The 13737-nt window shown below is 49.1% G+C and overlaps 2 protein-coding genes across 2 annotated transcripts; one reads left to right on the forward strand and one right to left on the reverse strand.

The window, feature by feature from the left end:
* Positions 1-1395: 1395 nt before the first annotated feature.
* Positions 1396-6020, reverse strand: N7447_001116 (putative cell polarity protein (Tea1); the record flags this gene model as incomplete). The annotated part of the gene is made up of 3 exons (XM_057225392.1): positions 1396-5233; positions 5289-5689; positions 5757-6020. The coding sequence occupies 3 exons, from the start codon at positions 6018-6020 to the stop codon at positions 1396-1398; spliced, it is 4503 nt and encodes a 1500-aa protein (XP_057089408.1).
* A 2077-nt stretch (positions 6021-8097) lies between these two features.
* N7447_001117 (ubiquitin-binding TORC1 subunit KOG1) lies at positions 8098-12690 on the forward strand (the record flags this gene model as incomplete). Its single annotated transcript, XM_057225393.1, has 5 exons — positions 8098-8553; positions 8615-11652; positions 11708-12041; positions 12103-12440; positions 12501-12690. 5 exons carry the CDS (start codon positions 8098-8100, stop codon positions 12688-12690), a joined length of 4356 nt encoding a protein of 1451 aa, XP_057089409.1.
* Between the last annotated feature and the right edge of the window lie 1047 nt (positions 12691-13737).

Here is a 13737-nt window from a genome sequence, read left to right on the forward strand (position 1 = left end):
TTGGGAAGGGCCAGATCAACTCAATAGGGACAACACTCTCTCAGATGATGCAATGCAAGTAGGCAAAGGGAAGCAGGCAACTGAAAGTCAAAGGTAAAAAGGTAAAAGGTAAAAGGTAAAAAAAAGCATCTAGACATACCTGGAGATAACGGGATCAAAGAGATTTGCCGACCGTGAGATAATCTCAAGGACAAAGAGATCCGGGGAGATCCGGTAAAATTCGAGAAATTAAAGAGATCAAGGGCAAAGGCCTTTAAAGAAGCCTTTAAAGAGATATATGGGGGAGAGGAGAAGGGGGGAGTCGGTGAGAGGGTATTTTTTCGCAAGTTTTAATATGCAGAGCCCGACCTCGGGTGTATGTCATTGGGCGTGGTATCGTAAGTTTGGTATTGGGCATCTATACTACTTTGACCATGTTTTTACAGATTCAGAGATGCTCTTCATCTAGATCTAGATATGTGGAAATTCATTACATCCATCTTCTAAACCCATGTAAGATTACACCGTTCTCACTGATGATGCAGCTGACCGGTATGTGATGAAAGCTGCAACAGCCAATGACCATAGTAACCAGATATCAATAGACTCTCAATATTGGAGCGATACTCAATCTAAGATGTATATGATTCAAATGAGAATCATATACAATCACATTGCCCCTCGCGAGACATCATATCCACTGTGTTCTCACTTATAGATCCTGAATCAACAATGAAACAACAATACCAGATCCTATAGTATGCGCGATTTTCCTCAATGGGAAATTTGTCTCAATCTATTTGGGGGTACACGTGGAGTATTACGCTTGCCAGTTACTACCATGGAAATCAATATACTATAAAGTACAAGATAGTTCTACATCACAAATGGCATCGATGGGGAGTAAGCTTGTACCTATCGAATCGGGCTGATGACAGGTCATCATTCTCACCCGAGGGCCTGGGCACCCGGGTGTGTCGAATTTACAGATCTTCGGGATATCCTGGTCAAAATGGTCTGGAAAATAAGAGCCTCCACAGGGCAACTAGAACGATTTATTGACTATGGATGAACAAGGAATCCGCGTGGAATATGCTAGTGGTACAGCCAGAGTCCAATGAACATCAGAAAACCGGGGTATAAAAAAGGGCAGCCGGGGAGTAAAGACAAAAGCAAAACAAGAGAGCGAGGAAGGGGGAGGGGAAACAAATGAGCGCAGTGGTGAAATAGAATCAGAAAAAACACTTGCTGCATCGGTGTAGATAAACACAGAGGGTAAAAGCACCCACCATACATAGAAACGAGAGTACAAAACACGGGAAGAAAAGAAGGAAGGGTTGGCAAATACACGTGCAGAACGCTTAGACGGTGCAAATTGACATATCTCAGGGCACATGGTCGTAGAACAAGGGATCTTTAGATCACGTTAGGGTGTGCGGAGTGTGCAGCTCCAGTGTTCAATGGCTTGGTTTGCACATCAAATCCAACCCGATCATCATCGTCTAGTCTTCTCCTCCATTCTGCCAAGCTATCACTCATCAGTGCGGGTCCTTCACTATTATCCTTAGTGGGAGTCCGCTCCAGATCCAGCTGGCTGCTCAGACGGTAATTGCGGTTGGTGCTTTCCCAGTGACTACGCAAAGCATCCAACTCGTTGGCAAGGGAGTCCAAGGCCATAGAACCCCGGTTGTCAGGGAAGGCAGAGTCCTGCGAGACATTGCTATCAGCTCGTGCCCGCCCAACGCCTCCACTGACGGTGTTGCTAGAAGCGTTGCTGTGTGTGCGTGAGATTCCATTGGTACCTTGCCCATGCTGGGATTGACGGCGATAATGACCAACTGATGTCTGAACCTGCTCCAGAAGCATGTTGACCTTACGCTCGGCATCCGAAGCACGAGTTTCAAGGTGGGTGTTTTCTTGCTTGAGCTGATCCAGCTCGGTGCGACTTTGCTCAGCGGCAGTAAGTAGATCTTGCTTAAGACGCTCCTGTTCACTGCGCGACAATTCCTTCTCGGATCTAGCCTGGTCAAGATCTTGCTTGAGCTGTGTGATCTGGCCTTCAAGGCTGGCGATAGTAGATGAAGTTCGATCTTGGAGATCGGACATCGACAGCTCGAGACGGGACCGCTCAGCGTCCCACTCGGCGGAAGATGTCTGGCTGTCCGAATTCTCAAGGCTCTTCTGAGCCACATCTAATTCAGACTGCATTTTAGCATTTTGAGTTTTATACCGACTCAGCTCATCTTTCATCCGCTTCAGCATCTTCTCGGTGCCCTTCACGTAATGAACCGCTGACTGGTAATCATTCTCAAGTTGCTCAAGTTTTTCTCGGAAAGCTCGGTCGGCTTCCTGCTCACGAGTTTCAAAGCCGTTCTTCAGGTCATCATGAGCCTTGATGCTAGCCGAGAGTTGTTGCTCAAGTTCGCGTAGTCGGCTTTGTTCCGGAGTGCCGAATCGTGATCCGGGGGAGTCAAGGCGTGGGGACCGTCTGGTGTCGCTGCTCACTCCACGCTCACCAAGAAGGTCCTTCAAAGCGGCGTGTTGAACCGTCAAAGCTCCAGCCTCTCGCTGGTGAGCCTCAAGTTGTGTCTTCAGGTCCCGGTTCTCAGCGGCGGCCGATTGGCTTTCTTTCATAGCTGTCTGGAGCTGTCTGCGCAATTGCAAACCTTCACGGCTAGCCTGCTCCTGATATGCTTCAAGACCAGCAATCCGTTCCTCTGCGCGCCGGAGTTTGTCCGAGGCTACGTTGGCGGCTGCCTGGTTTGCCTTAGCTAGAGTGGCGGACCGCTCAACCTGGGCTTCCAAAGCAGCGACTCGCTGATCGGCACGAGATCGGAACGAATGATCCAAGTCTGTAGAAGTCGCGCGTTCCAGCCCAGAAACGAAGGCAATCTTATGAGTTTCGGCTTCTTTGGCGTGGATTTCTGCCAACTCCTCTGCATCTCGAAGGCGACGAGTGAGGTTTTCCACTTCAGTGGTGCGTTCTTCGTGCTCTGATCGGAGCTGCAGAAGCTTTCTCTCCAGACCCTCCCGACGCTCTCGCTCCTCTTGGAATTGCTTCTCGACGAGGGCTGTCTTCGCGGCGGAAGCAGAAACAGCTTCTTGGAGACCACCAAAGCTAGAACCAAAGTCTTTCAGGCGGATTGAGGAATCCTCAATCTGTGCCAGCAACTCTTCTTTGTCCAAGGTGAGTTGTCGAAGCGAGGCTTCGGCTTCTGCGCGCAAGAAGGCCTCTTCTCTGGAGAGAGCCTCTGCTTGGTGAAGCTCGGCGCGCAAGTTTTCGGCTTCTAGAGTATTGCTTTGCATCTCAAGCTCTGCCAGGTGTTTCCTGGTTGCCTCATTTGTCTCTTCGGCAAGTTCCCTGGCTTGACGTTCCTGCAAAAGCTCAGTGGTCTGCAGATCTAACTTGGCCTTCAACTCAGACTGGGAGGCCAAAGCGAGGGCAAGGCGACGTCCCATGTCGGTAGGTCGCTCATCATCTCCATCTCGAGAAGCATCAGGCTGAGGGGTTCCCCGCTGACTACCACCATGGGCAGCGAGCTTGGCCCTAGAATATGCAGCTTCATTGATAGCCATATCGCGTTGATGTTCCACTTCAGCAACTCGTTTCGATGCGATTGCCGCCTGTCGATCCACAGTAGACTGCATCTTGCTGAGGTCTGCTCTCATGGCCAAGAATGCCTCAACCAGCGGGCGATCCTCATCACTCAGGGCCTCATTGGCCCGTTCGTCTAGCACGGGGCTACTGGTTGAATTGGGGACATAGCCACATTTTCTTGCCAGTGCGAGTTCTGAGGCATACCAGGCATTTCGGGCCTTGGTAACCTCCAGCTCCTTTATCAACGCCTCTTGGTGGGGTGTAAGTCGAGGAGATCGTGGCTCATCAGCAAGAGTCTTGGAGTTGCGGAAGCTTCGAGATTCCACTGAGCCCTCGATGCTAGCCTGCCGGCCAAGGATTGATTCCTCCCCACTGTCGATGGACCCACGCTGTCGTTGAGAACGGAGCGACCGTTGACGGCCTGGGGCACTGATCAACGGAGCTGCCTCGCCTGCTTCCATGGCTTTGGCTGATGGCTTTTGATTCTGTGTAGGAGTTCGGTGACCAGCTGATGGAGGTCCCTGGGGATCTTGCGGGCCATCCTTCATGATTGGTGATTCTTCGCCCCCTTCCCCGTTTGCTGCACGAATATCAACCGTTGGTGTGTACCCGCGATCATTTTTGGTCGGCGTCTTACTACGAGCGTTAGGGGGGTTCGCAACTGTTGGGGCGCCATTGCCACGAGGGCCAGGGGAGGGTGCTTGTCCAGGAGGCGGTGGACCGGCAGGGGCTTGAGCAATTGATGCCCGTGGCAGTCTAGATCCAGGTCCCAAATTTGGGTTCGAGCCGAACTCCCCTGGCCTATTAACAGCCGTACCCTGTATCATGCTCTCACGCGATGGCGTCGGTCCCCGTCGCATTTGCTGATCTGCGCCTGCGTTTTGTGCCTCCCGAGACGTGCGCCCAGATGAAACACCGGTTTTATCAACACTTGTCTTTCTGGTCGTTGGTTCGGGGGCGCGTCCTCCTGCTTGCGAATCATTGGGGTACCGGATCTTGCTAGTATCAAGGATGTAGGACATGCTAAGCTCCGCGGGGTCCCTAGGAGCCGAGCTCGGTTCGCCCGCCATAACAATTATCTGCTTGCCAAAAGCGGTCATACTGTGACCAGATCGAGGGGACGGCGCAGGGCCCATATTTTGGAACGAGTACCAACGTCGTGTTGAGATGCGGAAGGCCGACAGGTCTCCCAGGTCCACACCTTCATCTGTGCGGCCTCCAAACACGTACATCACATCGTTGACCAAAGCAGAGGCATGGCCCTCCCTAGGGGCCGGAATAAAGCCAACGCAATCAATTTCGGTCCAGCTATTGGAAATGAAATCATAAGACCAGACATCATTGAACCACTGTACTCCGTTCGTGCCTCCAAACAGGAATAGTTTCTCGTTGAAGCTGACAATAGTGTGGTTTGTTCTCGCTGGAGGAATTTGGCCCGGTGGAGGCCCACCTTCGTGGCTGTTCGGGATCAAAACCTCCCATTTATTTGCTGGGTTCTGAAGTTGGTTCAAATCGAATGCAATCAAATCATTGAAGAAGAAGCCCTCCACTTGCCCTCCGAAGACGTAGAGTTTGGAGCCTAGGATATTCAAAGTGTGACCGTAACGCCCGGAAGGTCGAGAGCCGGGGGGATAGCGCGGGACCATTGGCGGGAAGCTAAAAGAAAGGATAGTCAGAGTCATGTTTTAACATGAATAGACCGATGCCACACTTACATGTGTTTAAAAGGTACAGAGTATCATCCAAAGAGTCATTCTCGTCGATTTTGGTATCACCGCCAAACACAATGAACGCGTTCCCGACGAGCAAACTGGCATGACCGACTCGCGGACCAGGGCCTTCGGATACCGTTGCAACCTGCAGACAGTTCAAGCCACCACCACTGCTTTCAATCATCCATAGGTCACCCTTGACGGTTGATCCATCGATCAGGCCTCCCATCATATATATGTCTCCTTCCTTAGATGCCACCGAATTAATTGCTGCTCCATAGCGAGGAAACGGGTTGGTTTGGGGAGAAGAGAAGTTCAAACGGCGTTGCGACCATGGGTAGAGGGATGAATTGGGGCTTGGAGGGGGGATCCCGTTGGGTGGTTGCTGGGATCTTTGCATCTGTTGTAGACATTAGAGCTCTGTCCTCATCAAAGAGCGACCAATGGATCACGAAACAGATACCCACCTGGGATTCTGAATCCGCTCTCTGCCGGGGCCGTACTGCGTCTGGACTCGTCGGGCTTGTGGCCGAATGTAGGGAATTGCTGAAGCTACCGCTTGGGGTTGGCGTCTGGGAATTCGTGCCATCCCCCTTGACCCCATTCGCCATAGTAGGCGATCCAGTGGATGGAGCACCCTCGGAAGTGTGGATATTTCTAGTTGCCGGTGGGAGTGCAGCCGACTGCTGACTCTGCTGGGCGTGAGCCTTCTTCTTGAACAGAAAGGCCATCGTAATTATGTGATCGTAGTCGGTCGTATCAGGGGATCTGGCGCAAAGTCAAGCTGCGCCGAAGTGCGGTCTCGATCCGACACCCAAAAATCAAAAGAATGGCGTCGTCCCGAGGGATGAAATGGGAAATTCCGAAAGAGATAAGGGGGGAGTTGTCTATTTCAGATGTGAAGTGGGAACCAGGAACCACTAGGAACCATAAAACGTTCCATGCACAAGCCGCTCAGCGTCCCCCCAAAAAATTTAATGTGGGTAGAAGGAGGCCTCTAAACAGAAGCATTCGCACTGGGGAGACTCGAAAAATCAAAGCGGCTAAAGCCAAGGGAAGAAAGGGGGAGGTGGTAGGAAATGTGATGGAAAAGCGAAGATGGAAGCCGTTTCAATTTCCCGGAGATGCTCTAAGTCGAACTGGTCTTAGTTTCATTGGACGTGCATACTCAGGGGCATACTATTACTCGAATATTTAGAGATATTTCACTTCTTTTATTGAATTCAATGCTTGTTCTTTTAATATATGTACTTATATCTATGCACTCCGTACTGCGTACATTGTACTATTTCCTCCATTTTCCCAGTCTCTTTTTTTTTTGCCAGCCTCCAGGAACCGAGGGGGGTTTCACATTCCACAGAGTATGGCATATCCACACTTCTTTGGCCTTAATATTGGATATCAGTTATGTTAAAAGAAGGAAGAAACCAAAAAAAAAGAAGGTTTCACAACAATGTCCTAAAGTCTCAAGATTATTTGACTCCATGATATTTCAAGGGCTGGAATACCACAAGCTTGTTAACCCTAACTACCACACTATCACACTCTAATGGCTATATGCCGGGCCGAGGACACGCAGTGTGAACAACTGCAGGTCCAATGATAATGTATCCTAACACTGCATTCCCCAATTCCACACGGCGATCCATACCCCACAGTGTGTAGGAAATACCAATTGCTCACGGATTAAAGCTGTACAACATTATGATTAGACATGTGACCTGATGAATGTCGACTCTGAAATACCTTGAGAAAAAAAAAACAGTTAGAGTGTTGAAGATAATGGAACGAAGGGAAAAGGGGGTTCCCATGCCTATCAAAATACTACGGGCGATCTCTCGTTTCCCGGCTGGGCTGTAGGGATGAACCACTTGACACTGACCTACTTTTGCTATAATCTATCATCATTGGCTACAGACCATATATCTAAGTATTTTTTTTTGGTTTGCTATGGTTGTGAAAAATCGACGTGTCAGATTCTGAATGTCCATTCTTCCTCCAGTGAAACCTATTATGTCCCCCTACGATTGTTGTCTTAGACATTTCCAACCATGCAATGTCTCTCTTAGATTAAAGCAAAAATCACAAAATATGCTGCTTAGAAGATACATAGCTGACTAACAGGGGTTTTGTCCCACCTGGGCAGTCCTCGAGGTAGACTTCATTTTATGTTGTACTCCATGATGTAACCTATTATTATGTTCTTATGCCCGTATTGAAGATTAATACTACTAGATTCTGTGGTGTAGATGTGTAGACTCCATAAACATATAAAACTGACCATATCGGAACAAAAAGAAAAATACTATCCACGTGTAAATCATGATTGCCTTGACGTTGTAAAATCATTTGAAGTCTACACATTTACATTTCCAGGTTGAGTTTATACTTCCCAAATGCCAAGACATCATTCTGAGTAATCCCCGGAATATCTGTGTTTCCGCATAGCACCTCGCCTTTCCGAACCACATCCGCTCTAGAGGCAGATAAGCTCTCTTTGGACCAGAATCCATAGGCTGTGCGCTGAGTTCTCTCTGCGCTCCTGGAATATATCCAGGACAGTCGCAATTTGAGATTAATCAGGCTTACTACAAATTAGACCAACTCCAACGTTACCCGGACTATTTCATCATCGGCCTCTTCCCCAGCTTCAGACGACAACATCCAGACCCTCACGAGCGAACCTAAGGAGCAAAATCACTAGTTGTGACCGGTAACCGACCGGGGATACCTGCGGCTTCCCTCGACATACGTTCCAGCCTTTCCTCTTCCCCCATACTCTTGTAACACCATGAGTGATCATACAACATGAGGGATCCCACTACCGATATGGAACAAAACTCACAACAAATGACCAACGGGTCGACGGCCTCGCGTCGCAATCCGCATAAATCGGTCCGCGTCGCATTTGGTCCCGATTTAGAGACCACGATTCCCACCCGCGAAAGATCTCCAGCTCCGCTGAGCGGCCATCAGCGTTCGCTCACAGCAGTTGAACACAAGCACCCCACATTGACACCACATGGGCGTCCAACAAGCTCATCTGGAGAGAACAGTGCCATTGGAGACATCCCACCCCGCCGCCTATCGCCGCGGAGATCGGAAAGTAGCCGGCCGGCAATGCTGAAGAGAGCCAAAAGTGACTATGGACCAAGTCGGATAACCTTCGATAAAGTGGCGGGCGAAGATGATGAGGATTTTGCTATGCGACATGGATGGCAAGAGGAATATACTTCCAGCGAATACCTCAAGATCCTGCATTCGGTGAGTATGACCACTTTGATTGTGAGTTTCCAGAAGCTAACAAAATGCCTACTGAATATAGAATTTCTATATGTATTTCACCGAGAAACGCCATGAGACGAACGGCATTCCCAGGGACCCGGTTGGGAGTTGGCCAAGCCAGGACTGGCGCATGAAAGATCGCCTAAAAACTGTGTCCGCAGCTTTGGCCATCTGTCTGAACATCGGAGTCGACCCTCCCGATGTAGTCAAGACCAACCCAACATCGAAGCTGGAATGCTGGGTAGACCCGACTTCTACCACAGGCGGTGGCCAGAACAAGATCATGGAGCAGATCGGCAAGAAGCTACAGGAGCAATATGAGACCCTAAGTCTTCGGACAAGATACAAACAGTATCTAGATCCATCAGTTGATGAGACGAAGAAGTTCTGCATCTCACTTCGCCGAAATGCCAAGGACGAGCGAGTGCTTCTACATTACAATGGACACGGAGTGCCGTTGCCAACTCAGTCGGGTGAAATCTGGGTCTTCAACAAGAATTATACCCAGTACATCCCTGTCCCACTCTATGATCTACAATCTTGGCTAGCTGGGCCTAGTCTTTTTGTCTTTGATGTTTCACATGCGGGCAACATTGTCCAAAATTTCCACACTTTTGTGGAGAAGCATGAGAAAGAGAATATTGAGACTAAGAAACGAGACCCGAATGCCGTCATTCAGAATTATGGTGACTGCATCCTCCTAGCTGCTTGCCAGAAGACGGAGTCCCTTCCGACCAATCCCGACCTTCCTGCAGACCTGTTCACCTGTTGCTTGACAACGCCGATTGAAATCGCGTTGCGTTTCTTCATCTTGCAGAACCCTCTACGTACGAACATTTCCATTGATGACTTCCGAGTTCCCGGTCGACTTCAAGATCGTCGAAGCCCTCTTGGAGAACTGAATTGGATCTTTACCGCAATTACCGATACAATTGCATGGAATACCTTACCCCGGGCTTTGTTCAAGAAGCTCTTCCGGCAGGATCTAATGGTCGCCGCTCTTTTTCGCAACTTTTTGCTCAGCGAACGCATCATGCGCACATACAAATGCCATCCGATCTCCTCACCCGAATTGCCAGATACACACCATCACCCCCTTTGGAAAAGCTGGGACCTTGCAGTCGAGATGGTGTTATCCCAGCTACCTGCTCTCATTGATCAAGAAGAAGGGCGCCGGCAGTACGAGTACCAGCACTCAACATTCTTCGCTGAGCAACTCACTGCTTTTGAGGTATACCTCTCGTCCGGTCCTACGGAGAAGAATCCACCAGATCAGCTTCCTATTGTCCTCCAAGTCCTCCTGAGTCAAGCACACCGCTTGCGAGCCTTGATTCTTTTGAGCAAATTTTTGGACCTTGGCCCATGGGCTGTCCACCTTGCACTCAGCATTGGTATCTTCCCCTATGTCGTCAAGTTGCTGCAATCAGCAGCTCAAGAATTGAAACCAGTTATGGTGTTCATTTGGGCGAGAATCATGGCAGTCGACCACACTGTACAAAATGATCTACTCAAAGACAACGGCATCCACTACTTTATCTCAATTCTGAACCCTTCTTCGCCCATTCCTGTGGGAAATGCCAGCGAACACCGGGCTATGTGTGCTTTCATAGTCTCGATCTTCTGCAAAAACTACCCCCAGGGACAGAATGTCTGCCTCTCTGGCGAATTGTTTGATTCGTGCCTCAGGCATCTTGGCGATGTGGAAAATCCACTGCTACGGCAGTGGTCTTGTCTGTGTCTCAGTATGCTCTGGTGCGATTTCCCTGAAGCAAAGTGGATGGGCATTCGATGTGCAGCCCCCGCTAGGCTCTGCGAGTTAAATTTCGACCCCGTACCCGAAGTTCGCGCTGCTATGCTTCACGCTGTGACTACGTTCTTGGGAATTCCGGATCTGACAGACCAGGTTGCACAAATTGAGGAGACTTTAGCACTGGCAGTCTTGCCCATGTCTGCCGATGGAAGTGTGATTGTGAGGAAGGAGCTTTTAGTATTCTTCTCAACGTTCGTCAGACGCCACCAAAACAAATTCTTGGTCGCAGCATTTGAGGAGCTTGAGGAAGAAAAGCGGACCCTATCTCATCGCTGGCAGAGCGAAACCTCTCGGACTAGCCGATCCGAAGCACAGGTCGTAGCACTATCTTCTCATGCGAAACAGCCCCAGCTGTCTCGCAATACAACTTTCGGGACTATCTGGAAGCAGCTGCTGGCTCTCTCAGTTGACCCTCATCCTGACATCGCCCAGGATGCCTCCGTTATCGTTGATTACATCCACCTTGCATTGTTGGAATCTCCAATGGCGCCACTCACTAACAAGCTTCAGAACGAGATTCTGGAAATCACAGGCTTGACAAAATTCCAACATCGCGAGCGAACTGAGGCAAAGAAAGCTGCGCCACCTTCAACGCCTCCCGTGTCTGGAACAGCAGCCTCGAAACAAGAAGGCTATCTTTCCTTAGGTTTTAGGCGAACTGCCAGCGTCGCTGCTTCCCTGAAGAACCTTGCTTTTGGCAATTCAACAGGAGACCCATCCGCGGACAGTTCGAACCCTCCTTCGCCTTCAACAGGCCGTATGACAATTACCCCACGCGGCCGAGCCCCTCCTGAGTGGACCCGACCCCCGGAGGTAAATGACCATGTTGTTCCCGCAACAGGATATAACCAGGCTCCGGTGCCCACATCTCGAGGGTTCGAACCTAAAGGGTTTGATGTTGTGCCAGTTATTCCCCTAAAGAGTAGATTCCTAGACTGGTCCACTGAGGTAATCCCGGATTTTGAATCCATCAAGTCCCACAACTATTATTGTCTATATTTACTCACCATTTACAAGTATTTCCGGGAGCCCCAGATGAAACCCAACGAGCCGGATGAGCCCGGTAGCTCCGACTACAACCAGCGCCTCTGGCGACGCGGCCGCAACGAAAAGATCATCGCTGAGACCCAACCCCTCAAAGGAAAAGCTGGAGCGAGCCGGTGGGATAACTCGGTTGCTTTGCTATCGAATGGTAGCCAGCCCCACAAGATGTGCTTCCATCAATTCGAGGATCACATTGCTGTCGCAGATGACCGAGATACAATTTCGTAAGTACCAACAGGTCACCTGTTCTTCGTATTTCTAACCATTCGTTTCGTATAGAATTTGGGACTGGCAGAGCCACAAACGCCTCAATCAATTCTCAAATGGAAACCCGGCCGGGTCGAAGATCAACGAAGTTCGATACATCAACGAGGATGACCAGGCACTGCTTATGACTGGATCATCTGATGGAGTGATCAAACTTTTCCGCCATTACGAGACTAATAAGGATATCGAAGTGGTCACAGCTTTCAGAGCCCTTCCTGAACTGATTCCAAGCAATCGCAATGCAGGCCTTGTGCTTGATTGGCAGCAAGGTCAGGGTAAAGCTCTCGTTGCAGGTGATGTCAAGGTTATCCGTGTCTGGAATGCTGCTACTGAGGTGTGCACAAACGTAAGTCTTCAATGTCTGATCTCACAAATATATCCCGTTACTCACAAAAGTTCAATAACAGGATATTCCGGCACGATCGGGTTCCTGCATCACATCTTTGACATCTGACCAGGTAGCGGGCAACATATTCGTTGCCGGTTTCGGTGACGGTGCTGTACGAGTCTTTGATCAACGGTTGAAGCCAACCACATCCATGGTCAAGGTTTGGCGTGAACACAAGCAATGGATTACAAATGTCCATATGCAGCGTGGTGGTTTACGAGAATTGATATCAGGTGGCCGTAATGGTGAGGTCCGACTATGGGATCTTCGCATGGATAGCCCGATATCCACCATCTATGCAACCAAAGACACCCTACGGACCTTGAGTGTTCACGAACATGCTCCTGTCTTCAGCATGTACGTTTCCCCCGCCGCGATATGTTCATATCTTGTTTGTTCAAAGCTAACATGACGCAGGGGTACAAATCGCCATGAAGTCAAGACTTTCAATGTGGATGGCACCTATCTTTCTACGTTCGAGCCATACTCGAGCTTCCTTCATCACAACCGATCTTCACCCATTGCCAGCACTGCCTTCCATCCCCACCGGACTGTGCTTGCCTGCGCTGCATTGAACGACCATCATGTAAACCTCGTGTCCTGTTAATTCCAACTCAGCTCCGAATTTCATGATACCTTGGTGTGGTGACCTTTATGGCTTTGTTTCTTTTTCTTGTCCTAATATTACCCTTTCTGTAATATGCATCCGCACACCCAACGAACAAATCTACATGGCGTCTTGGCGATTGACTTGATCAACCATACATTGATGGCTCCGCGTTGTTGGTTTTGTTACTTTGGGCTTGCTTCACTACCCTTTGATATTTGTGACGATTCCTCCGTCTATTCTTCTACTTCATATGAGACAGTGTACCCAGTTCCGGGTCTATGAACTTCTTTTTACCCTTCTTGCCTTCTATCTCTTCTTCGGTATTAAGCACAATATCTTGTTGTAATAGGTGCTAGTCTTGGTTGCCAGGTGGAAGAACGTATAATGTTTCGAATGCTCGTGCTCTGCTCACTTTGGTGCATTAGGTACAGAGCACTAGAAGCTGTGCTGCTTTGACTGATAGCAGGACTTGATTTTTTTTTTATGCTTGTCAATAGATAGGTCCAGAAGATTGCATTAATATTGGTGTGATCTCGCAAATTGTTATGGATATATATACTTGATGCAGCGCGGTGAGACCTCGGCCACGCACTGTAGTTTACCTGGCGTACTCCTCGGCAGCATTAGTGTCATATGCTCGCTGTATGGAATAGGTTGGCCGTTTCGTCGTATAAGAAACTGGATGACTTAAATAGTCTGAAGATTTAGGGGGCATCGCCTATATATATGGAAGACGATATTATGTCTGACTTGTTTTGATAGTTATATATTTTTTCTACTAGTCATTAGCCTACGGCACAACACAAAGTGCACCACACCGGAGGGAAGAGCTGTGGAGAAGCAGTGGATATCACATCCTCTCAAAAGGACCTCTCATTTATTCTGTATCATTTGGTGTATAACTTGATACATAAATTTGACATAGTATACCAGTTATGTTTGGGACGAGGCCAAATGAGGGCAAATGCGGTCATGTGTATGCCTTTACAGTAGTTGCAATGCCTTAGAATGTCCATAAAAATATGGTCGGCAGATATGGCAAAA

Source organism: Penicillium robsamsonii (genome assembly GCF_028829455.1).
Source record: "Penicillium robsamsonii strain IBT 29466 chromosome Unknown utg000001l_segment0_segment0, whole genome shotgun sequence".
NCBI lineage: Eukaryota > Fungi > Ascomycota > Eurotiomycetes > Eurotiales > Aspergillaceae > Penicillium > Penicillium robsamsonii.